This window comes from Apium graveolens, chromosome 4, assembly GCF_009905375.1.
Source record: "Apium graveolens cultivar Ventura chromosome 4, ASM990537v1, whole genome shotgun sequence".
Lineage (NCBI taxonomy): Eukaryota > Viridiplantae > Streptophyta > Magnoliopsida > Apiales > Apiaceae > Apium > Apium graveolens.
This window is the reverse complement of record NC_133650.1, coordinates 123474215-123490993: the sequence shown is the minus strand read 5'-3', so window position 1 is coordinate 123490993 and position 16779 is coordinate 123474215. Positions and strand designations below refer to the sequence as shown.

At 35.4% G+C, this 16779-nt stretch overlaps 1 protein-coding gene and 1 pseudogene across 1 annotated transcript; both read left to right on the top strand.

Moving 5' to 3' along the window:
* Nucleotides 1-11470: 11470 nt before the first annotated feature.
* On the top strand, nucleotides 11471-14926 carry LOC141718945 (plasma membrane ATPase 2-like; annotated as a pseudogene).
* A 27-nt stretch (nucleotides 14927-14953) lies between these two features.
* LOC141718943 (uridine/cytidine kinase UKL1, chloroplastic-like) lies at nucleotides 14954-15936 on the top strand. The gene is made up of 5 exons (XM_074521317.1): nucleotides 14954-14961; nucleotides 15003-15096; nucleotides 15206-15278; nucleotides 15384-15466; nucleotides 15553-15936. Exons 1-5 carry the CDS (start codon nucleotides 14954-14956, stop codon nucleotides 15697-15699), a joined length of 405 nt encoding a protein of 134 aa, XP_074377418.1. The 3' UTR covers nucleotides 15700-15936.
* Nucleotides 15937-16779: the final 843 nt, after the last annotated feature.

The window sequence follows — 16779 nt, the reverse complement described above, 5'->3', positions numbered from 1 at the left end:
TTCTTGTTCCTCTGTGATCTTTCTTTTTTATTGCTTTCTTTTTTAATATTTCAAGTTTAATTAGTAACAATACTTGCATGATACATCATGTGCTATCCCCTAACACCTAAGAGTACAAAATACAAATTGTAAGATCGTAGAAGGAGGTTATATATAATCTCAAAATTTGAACTAGTTTTGATAATTTTTGTTATTAAACAAGAATAGAACTAAACTAAAATATAGAGCACAACGCTTTTAAAAATTTCTAGTGGGTTTTTTATCCACCTCAGATATATATATTAAAAGAAATATCTCATGTTTATTCTACACTACACTACACTACACTACTTATCATATGCACGTACTTATTATTTACATTTGTAATAGAGGTTGGCTTATCATAACGATTTTGTAACAGAGTTTGTATATAGGGTCTGTAGGCTATAGTTTAAAATACCTTTCATTTTCTCTCATATTCTGTAACAAACAAGTATCTCCTCAAAATATGTAAATATATCTTATTCTTCGTACATCTGTTTAGAGCTTAAAACACGAGTTTTAATGGAGTATTGTACATTTTAAGATGGTATCAGAGCATATCTTCCACATCGATTTCTTCGTCGTCCTCAAAGTTGCATCGATCTAGTTATCTTCCTCTTCGTAAGCTTTTTCTGGCATATCTTATTTCGTTAATACTTCGATCTATTTTTGTGACAAACGATTCACATATTCTTCGATATTTCGTCATGATTTCTAGTTATCTTCTTTGATTTGTGTTATGGATAAAAACTTAGGGTGTATTAACTGCTATATTTATTACTAAGGTTCGGGAGCTCAAGGCCTTTAATGGCTGCTCTCGTGTTTTGTAGCTTAACTCTGCCTTTACGAGATGCCTACGTATCTCTGTGAATTAGATAATCAAGCCAAAAAACGTAGTTCTGATTGGTGGGGGTGAGACCCCTTATATAGATGTTGAGAGTCCTTGAATTGGACTAGGGTTAGGAGACTTGTTTAACAAGTTCTCAGACTTTGGATAAACTTTGAAGTCCTAGAATAGAGGAATCAGATTCCTAGTTGGTGTAGGTGCCCTTGTGGCTATCTTTTATAGAATTACATCATTGTTAGGACTCATTTAATGAGCTGCTAATCCCCCTTATTTATTAATTATGAAATTAATAAATAATCAAGGCTTTAGGCCTCATTAATCGGGCTTCGTTATTGGACCGTATCAGGTCTAATTAATTCAACACTAACTATATTTCTAGGCTAATTTTAGCCCCATAGCATTTGCCCCTAAACTTTTGGGAAACCGTAAAAGATTTCGCAGAAGTTAAGTTCATTTGTTCCCTTATAGGGTATCGTTTTTGCGTAATGTGTGGAGCGACCTACACATTTATAACGATTTTCCTTGCACACGGCTTCAGGGTTGTTTCAGAACCTCCCTATTATTTTTCTTACCTTATTCCTTCTTTTTAGAAATTTTCTGGTATTTTTTAGGAGACAACTTGCCTAACACACCTAGGAATTTTTTCTCCTAGGCGTGGTTGTGTATCTTCCTTCCATAATTTCTAGGCGTGGGTTACCCCCGCCTAGGAAGCAATCATTGCACCACGCCTAGGAACTATGTCTCCTAGGCGTGGTTGACTTTCATGCCTCAGTACATCCTAGGCGTGGGTTACCCCCGCCTAGGAGACAATTATTGTACCACGCCTAGGAATTATGTCTCCTAGGCGTGGTTGACTTTCATGCCTCAATACTTCCTAGGCGTGGGTTACCCCCGCCTAGGAGACGACTATTGTAACACGCCTAAGAATTATGTCTCCTGGGCATGGTTGGCTTTCATGCCTTATTAAATCCTAGGCGTGGGTTACCCCCGCCTAGGAGACGTGGTTTAAACCACGTCTAGGAATGGTGCCCCTTAGACGTAGTTTGACCCTTAACTCTATGCATCAATATATCCTAGGCATGGGTAATCCCCGCCTAGGAGAAATGGTTTTAACCCCGCCTAGGAATGATGTCTCATAGACGTGGTTTGGCCTTCAATATTTTTTGTGATTTTTTCTCAGAATTCAGGTTTTTTGGCAAAGAACATTCTAGATCCTTCCTGAATTTGGAAGGGTACCTTAATATTCAATTTTTGTGGGCTTCCTGCCTTTATCAAGCCAATTTCCTTCGGCCCAACAATCGGTTGAGTTACCTCTACTTGGTTATTAAATGAGTGGAGTTGTGAGTTCATTTCTCAGACTCTACTCAAATCTCTCGAAAAATTCTCTCTTCCTACAATATTTTCTCCCCCTCTTTGCCACCGCGAGGCGAATTCCGGCCTTTCCTACCGCCGGAGTTCTCGCCATTTTCTGGGTTTTTCTTGAAGATTCTGTTTGAATCTTCATCTTCTTCCTTCATCTTCAAGAGATTTCTGGGTTTTGATCTTTAATCATCCATGGCGGATTCCGACTCTTCCCACTCTCAGATTCCCCAAGCTGCCCCCCGTCCTTCTAGAGCCATCCGAGGTAAAAAATCTCTCGTCCATTCTACAGTTATATCTCAAAGAGATCTTTTAACCGAATTTGGGAAAGCCTTCCCTAATATGTTATACTTAGATGCATATAATTATCCTTCTAGATTTGATTCTGATAAGGTAGGGACTGTAGCCCGTTTATTTGGCATTTCACACCCTTATAGGGCTGTGGCTCCAGGCCCAAATGATAGGGCCTACTACCCAAAGCCTGGGGTCATTCGGGTCTATAAGGAAACCTTTTATGCTGGTTTCCGTCTTCCTCCACACCCCTTCATTTTTCACCTTTTGGCTGAAGCCCGAGTCTGTCCAACCCAACTCACGCCTAACTCTTGGCGTTTCATTCATTGTTACATGGCCCAATCGCGTAAACACGGTTTTGAGCCCAATGTTTGTGTTTTTCGTTATTTGTTTAATTTTGTAAATTATCCTGAGGACCAAGAATGGGTCAAAATAGTTCATAGATCCTTGGCCCGTTCCTGTTTTGTTTCTAGTACCAACCCCGACTCGTATCCAACTTGGAAGAGCGAGTGGTTTTATGTATATCTAGTTGCCGAGGAGAGTTGGGACCATTTTTTCAGGCCAAACTTCTCAAAAAGTATAGACGACTCTTTAAGAGATTTAAAACTGGGAGTAGATGAAGATGCGGCCATCAGGGCCATTACTGCTGATAATTTGCATCATCGTGCTCTCATTCTGTCAGAGGGAAACTTGCAAAGTTTAGGTCTTAGCGACCTGTGTCCCAAGGGTACTTTTTTCCCCTTTTTATTTCATTTTTCACTTCAATATCTTCGCTATTTTTCTAATGTTTGCATATTTCCCTGCAGCTAAGGCAGCTCTAGTGTGACGCCCTCAATCTCGGGGTTAGGAAATGAGGACCCACACACCTCTAATCTACTAATTAAATAAGCATAAACCCCGATTACCTACTAACATGATCAAACAAGATAAAGTATGAGACAAGATTACAACTACCAATCATAAAATATAACTTACAACCCCAAAATAAATTCAAATATACATAGTCGATCCCGACATGGAACCGACAGATAACCCATTGTATCTTTACAACTCTCTGGCTAAACGCTTGCTCACTCAAAAACACTACCACCTGCTCTGGCAACCGGAAGCCCTCAACACGATAGGGACCACCAGGTACGCTCTTACGAGCAGTGCGCCTAAGCCTGGCCATCTTCTTTCTTAACTGTCATGGTTAGATTAAAACAAAACATATGAGTATAAAACTCAGTAAGTAACTATAAAGCAGTTCTACGATATAAAACCCACAATATACTTTATCAATCTCAGGGCATTCTACTTTATCAGATCTAGGTGGCAGATTTATATCTTTCGGGTTATGAAAGGGTTATGAAGGAAATTTTTAGGCTTTCAATGAACAAGGCTCAAAGCAGGGGGGAAAGCCAACATTCATCACAAATCATTAAAGGATCAAAACAGATCTTTCAAATGAAAAGCGATAATCTTTTCATTTTATGGAATTAATTATATGATCAACAGTATTAAAATCAGGGTTCATGAACTATAAGCTTCACAATATCACAATCAACTCTTACCAAAGCAATATAACCATTTTCATTTTCAAAGAATCAATTATTGAGTAGGAAATTTCAATTCCTTCTTAAAATCAATACGGAACCCTTGATTGGACCACTTTATCTTTCATTTCATTATAATACGGGTGATCAGCCCGTACAGACCTCAATCCGGTCTTTAAGGTACCAAATGGCATAATTTTAGCCTTAAACTGGACTAGCCCCGCTAGCCTCTTACTATTACCGGACTAGTCCCACTAGCCTCTTACGTCCCAATCCAATCCATCAGGAATTCGTTTGGAAAACCTTGAGTTGGAAAAAAATAGGTTTTCTAAATTCGTTTTATCATTACCAAGAATATGAAATCATTCGGACTCTTTCAAGTCGAAACTCATTCTTAGATTCAATTTCAAGAAATCAAAGTTAAGGAAATGAATCAAGGATAAGAAGGTGCAATTCTAGGGGTCTTTGAATCAATGATAACAAGGTACTTAAGTTAGAATAATCAAAACTGTTTCGAGGATCAATAGGGAATATGGTGTTCAAGGAGTGTAGCATCATTACAAAGGATTTGTAAAGGTACTTATAGGGTTTATAATAGTTCATGGTATGACAAATAATTTGAACAGGAAGATAGGTTACCAAAGGGTTGAATCAATAAGCTTATCAATATCAATTTTACAAGATCAAAGATAGGGTATCTCAAATCAATAACCAGGGTTCATTCTTTTAACAATTCAATACTCTACATGGCATGAACAATATCCTCTCTATAACCATTTACACAAGTAATTAGAGTTACTTGCCTGAATTCGCTTTCCTGAAGGTTGAACTACTGCCACCTAGTATACCTTTCCCTTTCCTAGCCTGAATGCCCTCACGCTCCGAAACTACAATCAAAACCAAACCTTAATTAAATTCTCAACTCTCGTTCCCAGAACGTTCACTCAATACGATAGCTCGACTATACTTTTGACTCGAACTATAAGAATATAGCTTATATACACACATGCACATAGCACATAACACATACTTTTCTCGTAGCCTTTATAAATACTCAATAATCAACTTATACTTGCTTTAATCTGGACTATTCTTTGAATCAAACGATTATAACTTATACGGGTACACAATTCATACACCACTTAATCTTTACAACCATAACTGTCACTTATAGCTTTTAAAATCAATCAACTTATTTCCCTTTTCTTTTATTCCTTAATTCGAACCACATACTATAATCAAACAATCAAATCCATAAAAATTTACATATACATACCCAATCATTCTTTCGATTATCAAAAACCAAGTTTTGACTTTTAACTTTTAGGGCCTATTCGGCCTTATTGCAAATACCAACCACAAAATCAACCAAATACTCACTTAGTTCACATAAACACATAACTCATTCAAAAACCTTTAATGAATCATTTTCCTCTAATCAACAAAATTCGAACCATAACTATACATATATTCTTACATGCAATTCAAGTTCATCTCTTAAATCAAACACTCATTTTAACCACAATTTCCGAATTACACATCAAAACATCACTTAATGATTTAAACCCTAATCAAATTTTCCTAATTAATCATGCATGCATTCACTTAGCATCAAACCAATCTCTTTTAAACTCATTTTTATTCGGCTATAACCATAAATCACAACTCAAGAACCAAACAATGACATGCATCACTAATTCTTCTTTTAAACCAACATGCAATCTCATTTAAACATAGTTTACACCAAGATCAAGTCACAAAATCCAATTCCCTTTTTATTAGTACAAAGGCCGAACCAAAATCTCAATATGCAACCCTCAAATTTGATTTCTTTAGCATCCAAATCAATTACACAAGTCCAAATACTTTTAAAACAATCATAAAAATCCTTTTATCAATCAACAAATTATTTTCATCATAAAACCAACTTAATAAACAAGAACCATTCGGTTTTCAAGCAAAATAATACATGCAACTTCTATTTTGATTCTCTAAATCCTCAACTAGTCAAATCTTTTATTTACCACTAAGAACATGCATGAACAAGTCATTTCATCAAGAATAATCACATTTATTTCTCTAAAAATCAAGGACTCATTTGGGTTTTTGAAGAATAACACATGCAACAATCAAAAATGAGTTTTCTGGTGTGGTAGAGCTCAGTGATTACATCATCACTCACCACCGGTTCACCGGAGTTCATCACCGGCGGCGGTGGCTTCATGGTGGTGCCCTCATTCGAGGGTATCCAACCACGAAACCTCCGATTACTTCTAAAAATCTCAACAACAAACACATTCAAGACAGGATCATCACAAATTCACATCATCTTGATTCTATAAAACAAGAACTCGGCACAACCGAACCTACACACACACACACATCCGCTTGCAAGTACCAAACCACACATGCAAGTGGATCAAAGCTTATATATAGAACAAGGATGAAGTTCTATGGAAGAATCCATAAAAATCAAGTGAAGAAGAGGGATGTACCGAGAGGAAAAGAGAGAGAAAGACTTCGAGAGTGAGAGAGAGAAGAGAGAAAGAAGAATGAGAGAATGGAAAAAAAGAAAGAAGTGGTCGGGTGGAAAAGAAAGAAAGGGGAAGAGAATGAGTTTATATATAATAAGGGGACAGGGGTAATTTGGTAATTCACTAATTCCCCTTTATTTTTGATTTACCTTCTCTTTTTACTCAAATAAGATAGAAATTCAATATTGAATTTATCCCTCTCGGAAAGTCAAAAATTATTGCGAGTGATAATATTAAGACGTAGATCTCGAAATTAGCTTTCCAACCATTACTCATAATAAACTTTTGAGCATACGGTTGATTTTATACGATTTTTACAAGTTTGTGCTAATAATAGCATTTTATCACATAAAAATCAATTTAAAATGCACGATCATCAAAATAAATCCGTCTATCATTTTTAAAAAGTCTCTAGGACTATTTCGAAGATAACAAAACAAGTCTCATGCCTTTACCTTACTCAGATAATTTTATAAAAATGTGTGAAGGTTAAATAAACCTTATCTAAATCAAATGATTCCCTTAAATCCATAAAATATTAACGAATCACGTAATCACGCATACAGACAAGCAAGCACATATACTGACACATGACAACTCATGTCTGATCATAAAAAAAAATTTCCCTTTTTATTATTACTCCTCTTTCCGCGTATCGGGTCACGTTCTGCCTGACGGCCCGACGCCAACGTTTTAATTACGCTTTACCATATCATTATCGACCGACATGTCACTAGAACGCAATACATCACTTAAACATTCATTTCACATAATAACACATATTTCACATTTTAAATACTTTAATCCCTTTTTAGGACGGGTTCCGTTCTACCTGACGGCCCGACAACACAGCTTAATTCCTAAGCTGACTCTTTAAATTTGAACGCGTCTATCTACGCTTCCAGATGCAAATATACAATAAGGACAATTAATCATCACATAAATCACATATTTTATAATCACATCAAATAAATCATACTTTATTGACTTAATTACGGCGCAAAATTCTCAGTCGTCACAATCTACCCTCCTTAAAGGATTCTGTCCCCACAATCTAGTATAAGCAAATAGATGGGGATACTTTTCTTGCATTTCACTTTCTAATTTCCAAGTTGATTCTTCCACTATTGGATTTCTCCACAAACTCTGACTAGAGGTACGACTTTATTTCTAAGTGTCCTCTCTTTTCGGTCTAAGATTCGAACTGGTTGTTCCACATAAGACAAATCTGGTTGAATTTCCACTTGTTCCAATTCGATCACATGGCTCGCATCAGCATTATACTTCTTTAGAAGAGATACATTAAATACATTGTGTAGATGTTGCATCTGTGGAGGTAACTCCAATTCATATTCCACTTTTCCAACTCGTCGCAATACCTTGAATGGTCCAATATACCTAGAACTCAACTTTCCTTTCTTTCCGAATCTGGTTATACCTTTCCAAGGAGATATTTTTAACAAGACTTTGTCTCCAGGTTCGAATTGCACATCTTTTCGTTCTCGATTTGCATACTTCGTTTGTCGATCTTGTGCTGCAATTAATCTTTTTCGTATCATTTCCACTTTTTCTTTTGTTTGTTGAACTAGCTCCGGGCCAATAAATTTGCGCTCACCAACCTCGTCCCAATATGTAGGGGACCTACATTTTCTTCCATACAATGCTTCATAAGGCGGAATGCCAATACTCGCGTGATAACTGTTGTTGTAGGAAAACTCGATTAACAGCAAATGATCGTCCCAATTTCCTTTGAAATCTATTGCACAAGTTCGCAACAAATCCTCAATTGTCTGAATAGTCCTTTCACTTTGTCCGTCCGTCTGCGGATGATATGTCGTACTCATTTTTAGCTTAGTTCCTAAATGATCATGGAATTGTCTCCAAAATCTCGAGTTAAACCTTGGATCTCTATCAGACAAGATAGATACAGGAACTTCGTGACGCATCACGATCTCATCCAAATACAATTTGACCAACTTTTCCAACAAAAACCTTTCATTTATCGGCAAGAAATGTGCTGATTTTGTCAATCGATCGATTACCACCCAAATCACATCATGATTAGACTTGGTTTTAGGTAATCCTACCATGAAATCCATCGCGATATGTTCCCAAATTCATTCTGGTATGTCCAGTGGTTGAAGTAATCCACTTGTCCTTTGATGTTCCGCTTTTACTCTGTGACACGTATAACACTTACTTATCCATTCCATAATTTCCTTTTTCATGTTTGGCCACCAATAACTCTCTTTTAAATCCTGGTACATTTTCGTACTTCCAGGGTGAATTGAAAATCTCGAGTTATGCGCTTCTTGCAAAATCTCGTGCTTTAGCTCTACAACATTAGGTATCCAAATACGTGAATTAACACGATATATTCCTTTTTCATCCTTTCGAGCTTTGACTTCCTCTCCGGATAACTTATCCTTTTCACGATTCATCACTTGCTCTTGACAACATCGTATCTTTTCCAAAATTTCGGATTGAAATGACATCGCATATATAGCTTCACCTCCAAATTCTGTAGTATCCACTTCTATTTCCATCTTTTTGAAATCCTTGATCAAATCTTAAATAATGTCTGTGAAATTTGATGAATTTAAAAATTAAATGTAACTACTTATTTGCAATACATAGATCATTATCATAGCAGAATTTTAATTTCCATCAATTCTGTCCTATTTTGAATTGAAGTTTTAGTTGTCTTAAAGAACTAATCTCTTGAATGTTAAAGAACAAAAATTGTTCCTAAACCTTTAATCTAAATTTCTGTAAAGTTTGAGAATTTTCAGATTTAATGGGTATGAGTTAGAGGCTTAACAATTAAGATGAACTCTATAATTCTGCATCTTTCAGGATTCCTTCGTCACATTGGTGTTTCCTTTTCTTGATCCTAAGTTCATAATTGGTTGATGGACAGATAATAAAAGTTGTATATCAATGTCTTCACTACATGTCTGCAAAATATCAGTGGCGTTGAGTTTGTAAAACCAGAGATAAATCCAAGTAGTATGAATGATAGATCCTGAAATATTTTACAGAAAATAAGCCTGACTTAGAACCGCAGCCGTGGATTGTGTAGGTCTGATAATGAGATGAATTTTGGATATATGATAGCCTAGAGGGTCTAGATAACTCAGGAAAAAGATTTGATTTAATTTTGTTAATAAGTTTAAAGTTACAGCCTCGCTAGCAAGTCAATATCTAGCTGCCTAAAATAGAGACATGAATAATTTTTCTTGGCTAACATTGGAATAATGCCATAATTTATATATGTGTAATTATAAAATGAATTTTTTAATAGGGTGTAGTCTTGAATGTCTAAATTAACAAGGTGAAGAATTAATAACATTGTGATCTTGTTTTTTCAGGAACGTTGTAGATTAACCATGTGAATTTTATTGGCATGTCTTGTTTTGATGCTTAAATGTTTTCGATGTAGAAAGTGACTTACTGGGAAGCAAAGACTCACAGCATGTCTGGAAGTCTGGTGGTCAATTTTTTTCTAAATAGATATAGATCACTTCTTCTATAACCAAGTGTTTTTAATGTATACCTGTGTTTAATTTCTTGTTATCATATATACAGGCCTAAATCGAGATCTATGTTTGCGACCCCAAAAGGTGAACATTCTTTGTTAAAGTGCTTGAAGGATACATGTTATGTGTACACAACTCCATGATAAAATACTTGAAGCTAGTTAATTTTGAATGCTATTAGTGTGGTTAGAATAATTTGAAAGCCCATTATTTGCACACAAGTCTATTTCTCCCTTAAAAAATCATCTTCCTAGACAAGGTATAGATTATATGCCAAAGCATTTGTTCTTGAGTAGTGCAGCAAGACTACTATCCTGCATTCTAAGACTTTTTTATGGACAAATCAGGAATATAGGTGTGTGTTCTGTTAATCAAGATAGAACATGTCTCGTATTGTGCGGTAAATTCTTATCCCGCACTTGGTAGGTTTTTATTATGTTTATTGTTATGAAAAATGTAAATGTTGAAAAAAGCGATAAGGGAAGAAATGATGGCTGAAATGCAGGAGATGGTGGACAAAAAGGTTTCTGAAAAAGTTAAAAAGGTCTTAGTAAATCTAGGAGAAATCAATTCAGATTTTAAACAACTTGATCTTGAAGAATTATGTGCAGACCAAAGTGAAGACAACAATGAAGAAGAGGATGATGATCGTGAGGCTGAAAGGGAAGAGGATGATTTGAACGAAATTGATGATGCTTGATATTGTTCAGTACTTTTATTTAAAATATGCGTACATTTGGTATGTTTCTACTTAGACATGAAAGACTTATTAGTTTTATCTAGATTTATGATGTGTACTTCGACTATGTATTTCGACTTTGGATTTATTACTTGCTAGATGCAAGATGAACTTGTGGTATAAGCCAACTTTTTGGGTTTTATTGACTTGTATTTTGTTAGATTTTAAAGAAATGTGAAACCAGGTTTATGTAATTTTTGGGATGGTTATTGACATTTCAAACAGGATATTGCAATTTAGACTAATACAATGTGTTGCAAATAAATGTTGCTAAAACTTTTTAAAGCATTACAATAGAAACACATGTGTTGCAATGAAATGTTGCTAAAAACCATAAGGTGTGCCAGTAAGTAAAAGTGTTAGATGAAAATGTTGCAATAAATTGACTTTTGTAACACATTAAACTAAAATATGTTACAGAAATATGTTGCAGTAGTTTATTACAACACCATAAAAGTGTTACTAAAACATGACAAAATGTTACAATAAATCAGGCTATTATAATACATTAAAATGTTGCAATAACTACAAAAAACGTTGCTATAGGGATCTATTGCAACGGCAGCAAATGCAACGCTGAATTTTAGCAAAAATGTTGCAAAAACATGTACTGCAACACATTTATGGTATTTTAATACACTTTATTGGTGTTGTAATATATGATATATGGTGTAGTGTTATCCATTCCGCAATTTCCTTTTTAATGTTTGGCCACCAATAACTCTCTTTTAAATTCTGGTACATTTTCGTACTTCCAGGGTGAATTAAAAATCTCGAGTTATGTGCTTCTTGCAAAATCTTGTGCTTTAGCTCTACAACATTAGGTATCCAAATACGTGAATTAACACGATATATTTCTTTTTTATCCTTTCGATCTTTGACTTCTTCTCCGGATAACTTATCCTTTTCATAATTCATCACTTGCTCTTGACAACATCGTATCTTTTCCAAAATTTCATGTTGAAATGACATCGCATATATAGCTTCACCTCCAAATTTTGGAGTCTGCACTTCTATTTCCATCTTTTCGACATCCTTGATCAAATCTTCCGATGACTTTAACATATTCAACCTTTCATTGCGACTTAGAGCGTCTGCTACCACATTTGCCTTTCCAGGATGATAGTTTATCGCACAATCATAATCTTTGATCAACTCTAACCATCTTCTTTGTCTCATATTCAACTCCTTTTGAGTGAAAATATACTTTAAATTCTTATGATCTGTAAAAATCTCGCATCTTTCCCCATATAAATAATGTTTCCAAATCTTAAGGGCAAACACAATTGCTGCCAATTCCAAATCATGCGTGGGATACTTTTGCTCGTGCGGCTTGAGTTGTCTTGACGCATATGCTATCACATTCCCATGTTGCATTAACACACATTCAAGTCCTTTATACGAAGCATCACTGAATATTACAAATTCTCCTTTTTCATCAGGTAACACCAACACTGGGGCGGTTACCAGTCTCTTCTTCAACTCTTGAAAGCTTTCTTCGCACCTTTCCGTCCACACAAACTTCTCGTTCTTTCTTGTCAACTTCGTTAATGGGACAGCAATCTTAGAGAAATCTTGCACAAACCTTCTGTAGTATCTGGCTAATCCCAGAAAACTTCTGAATTCCGTAGGAGTCTTGGGTCTTTCCCAATTCATCACAGCTTCTATCTTGGCTGGGTCTACTTTGATTCCCTCTTTATTAACTACATGACCAAGAAATAGCACTTCCTTTAGCCAAAATTCACATTTCGAAAACTTAGCGTACAACCTTTCTTTCCTCAGAATTTCCAAGGAAATCCTCAAGTGCTCCTTATCATCTTCTTCCGTCTTGGAATATATCAATATATCATCAATAAACACAATAACGAACTTGTCCATGTATTGCTTGAACACTCTGTTCATAAGATCCATAAATGCGACTGGCGCGTTCGTCAAACCAAATGCCATTAACAAAAACTCGTAGTGCCCACATCTTGTTCGAAACGCTGTCTTGGGTGTATCTTCCGCTTTAATCTTTAATTGATGATACCCATATCTTAAATCAATCTTGGAGAAACACTAAGCTCCTTATAACTGATCAAACAAGTCATCGATTCGTAGTAGAGGGTATTTATTCTTAATCGTCAACTTATTCAATCACTACTAGAAAAAGTAGAATAGACATCACCTCTTAGACATCAGTTGCTTTTTTGACCGATGTAAAAGGTGTTTTCTACATCGGTTTTTGGCAACCGATGTCTTTTGTTGTTATAAACATCAGTTTTTTAGCCCAACCGATGTTATATGTCTGTTTTAAAAAAATTAATCAACGCACCTTCCCCGTTCCCCCTTAACCAAATTATTCATTCCCTCCAAGTGTTTCCCCCCTTGTTCTTTGACTTAGTAAAATTATCCCCCTTTTTTCACCCACATCTTCCCCCTCTTTTTTATTAAAAAAAATAAAACTTAAAATCAAAAACTGAAAACAAAAACAAAAAACGTATTCATCATTTCATCACTCTCTCATCTCTCAGTTCATCACTCTCTCATCTCCCATTTTATCCCTCAATCAGCTCTCATTTCACCTTCCTCTCGTTTCTCTTTCTCACTCACTGAAACTCACCCCTCTATGAAGAACCCTAAATATCACCTCTGGCTCTCAGTCATCTCTCCCGACTATTTTTATGTGCTCTCTGTGCTCTCTGTGCTCGCTCTCTGTGCTCTCTCACCTCTCTCTTTTGGACAGAGTTTGAATTGGGTAAGGTCAAGTCTGAGTTTAAAGGTTAAAGATGTGAGATTAAAGCTTGGAGGTCGAGCATAAATTGGGTAAGATTAACCCTACTTTTTCACTTAGAGGTTTCATTTTAAAACCCTATTTTTTAAATGATTGGTTAAATGTTTGAATTGAGCATGTTAATCTTTTATGCTTTTAGTTGAGTAATTGTTTGAATTATGTATGTGGGTATCAATTCTGATGTATATGTGGGTATATGTTTTTGTTTTGATTTTTGATTTATAAGTATTTGTATTATTCTATCACCCTTTATACAATACTGAGGAATCACGAAATTAGTTTAATTTATATAGTTGATCCGAACATTCATATTTTATTTCCAATTAATCGAGTTCTTTCCTGTTGGAGCATAACGATGCTTCTGATTTTCTTACTTATACAAAATGGCGACTGGTTGATTTTTAGTATCCATATATAATGATAGTGAGAACACATATATGTTTGAGTTTGTATTAGAAGGCTTCACTACTTGTAATATGTACTTACTTATCCATTTCCTGTTATTGATGTCTTCTTTGTCATTGCAGGTGTTTGTTAAGGGAGTGGACAAGGATGACGTAGTACTAATGGCTGCAAGAGCATCGAGGTTAGAGAATCAAGATGCAATTGATGCTGCTATCGTTACAATGTTGGCAGACCCTAAACAGGTATTTTTAGATGTTTTTAGATAATAGAGATGTTCCTCTTGTGATGGGAAACAGCTAAATTATACTTGAATTCATGTTTTACTGAAGGCACGAGCTGGAATAACTGAGATCCATTTTCTGCCATTTAATCCAACTGACAAAAGAACAGCACTGACATACATTGACAAAGCTGGTACAATGCATAGAGTTAGTAAATATGCACCAGAACAGGTAAAACTAGTTCTTGTAGTCTAAAGGTATCGGAGAAATTTCAGAGAATGCATTTGATAAGTTTGTTTGGTCTGGTGTTATGTAGATTCTTGACCTGACACACAACAAAATTCAAAATTGAAAAGAAGGTACATTCAGTAATTGACAATTTTGCAGAACATGGACTTCGATCACTGGGGGTTGCTCGTCAGGTAACTGATAAAGATCTCATAGACAATAGCTTAAGTACTTTTGATGCAAATGTTTATGTTAGTGTACTTAATTTTTTTTTCGGTTTCTTTCTACAGGAAGTGCCTGAGCGCAACAAAGACAGTTCTGGCGGGCCTTGGGAGTTCATTGCACTTCTTCCTCTCTTTGATCCACCGCGTCATGATAGTGCTGAAACAATTAGAAGAGCTCTGGAACTTGGTGTCAGTGATATTCTCCATTAGTAGTTGCAATTTCAAAAATCAGGTACTATGATATCGTATTTGTTTAAGTAAATATTTTATGTGCTTATCTATACAGTGGTAAAAGCATGGAGAACGCTATATGTGCTTGTTGCAAAGGAATAAAGATTGGGAAAATTCTAATCCATCGTGATGGTGATAATGGTAAACAGGTATAGTGTTCTAATTTCTAAATTTATTTCTTTAAGTGTGTTTAACACTTTTTGCTGTTGAATTTTTTGCTCCTTGGTTTCTGAATAACATTCATTTGTATATTTACAGCTTATATACGAAAAACTTCCAAAAGATATCTCAGAACGACATGTCTTGCTCTTGGATCTAGTTCTTGGAACTGGTAATATTTGTTGCATATCAAGAGAGTGAGGGAGGGGGATTCCTTTTACTTTCACTTGTTTTCTGAAGTTATTACAAAATAACAAACTTCATTCTTTTATTGAAGGCAACTCAGCCAACCAGGCGATTGAATTACTCATACAGAAGGGAGTACCGGAATCCCATATTATATTTCTTAATCTTATATCTGTAAGTGTTATAAGTAAATTATTTGCATTTACAGTTATGCCTTAGAGTTCCCTTGTCACTGATTCATTTGTCATTGATTCTTATAGGCTCCTGAAGGAATACATTGTGTCAGCAAGAGGTTCCCAACGCTTAAAATAGTTACTTCAGAGATTGATGTAGCATTAAATGAAGAGTTTCGTGTAATACCGGGTATGGGGGAGTTTGGAGATCGTTACTTTGGTACCGATGATTGATTACTCAGAAGAGTGATATAAAATCGATATATCTGAAAACCATAAATTTATGTTATAATTTCTTTAATTATTTGTATCACATTGGACTTGTTCTAATTCAAGAATCATTTGTGGCGAGGTTATTTTGTTGGGAAGGCAATTTGGAGTCATTTTAAATGTCAAAACTAAGACTTTTGGGACATCACTTGTTTATAATAAAGTATCAGGGCGTTTCACGAGAGATGATGTGAACTCTGAACTTTGAAGTATTTAGTTTTTCACTTTTTTAGGGTGCCAAGATATTTTCTTTTCATATAGAGCTTTCTACATGTGTAATATAAATATTTCCTGTGTCATCAGACAGTTGGTATTTCTTTCACGATATTAATCTGATGTAGGATAGATATATCCGCTACTGACTTACATACATTTTAAAAGGCATTTACCTACAGTTTTTAGGATATGAAAATGATACAATTTATCTGTTGTATTCATAAGTTGTTTGCTTCATTTATATTTCAGTTTTCTGTAATATAATTTCAGGATCGGTATATGCTGGAGTTGATTTTTGCAAGAAATTGTGTGGAGTCTCGATTGTTCGAAGGTGAGCGCTGAGGAATCTTTAAAGCAAAAGAGTATTCTGTTTAAGACTTCTGTTTTGTTAGTCATGCTATGAAGGAGTTGATTACATATTTCAGCATTCCCTTCTTTTAAACATATATGAAACTCCAATATTATGTTACACCAGCAGGGAAGGGATTCACTACTGCACCAGGCGATTGAATTACTCATACAGAAGGGAGTACCGGAATCCCATATAATATTTCTTAATCTTATATCTGTAAGTGTTATAAGTAAATTGTTTGCATTTACAGTTATGCCTTAGAGTTCCCTTGTCACTGATTTATTTGTCATTGATTCGTATAGGCTCCTGAAGGAATACATTGTGTCAGCAAGAGGTTCCCAACGCTTAAAATAGTTACTTCAGAGATTGATGTAGCATTAAATGAAAAGTTTCATGTAATACCGGGTATGGGGGAGTTTGGAGATCGTTACTTTGGTACCGATGATTGATTACTCAGAAGAGTGATATCAACAATT

What these genes read in the sequence shown, in the direction of transcription:
- LOC141718943 (XM_074521317.1), top strand. An exon ending in GGATCTAGTTCTTGGAACTG is followed by an intron (nt 15,279 to 15,383) that starts GTAATATTTGTT and finishes CTTTTATTGAAG; the next exon opens with GCAACTCAGCCAACCAGGCG. An exon ending in TATTTCTTAATCTTATATCT is followed by an intron (nt 15,467 to 15,552) that starts GTAAGTGTTATA and finishes TGATTCTTATAG; the next exon opens with GCTCCTGAAGGAATACATTG.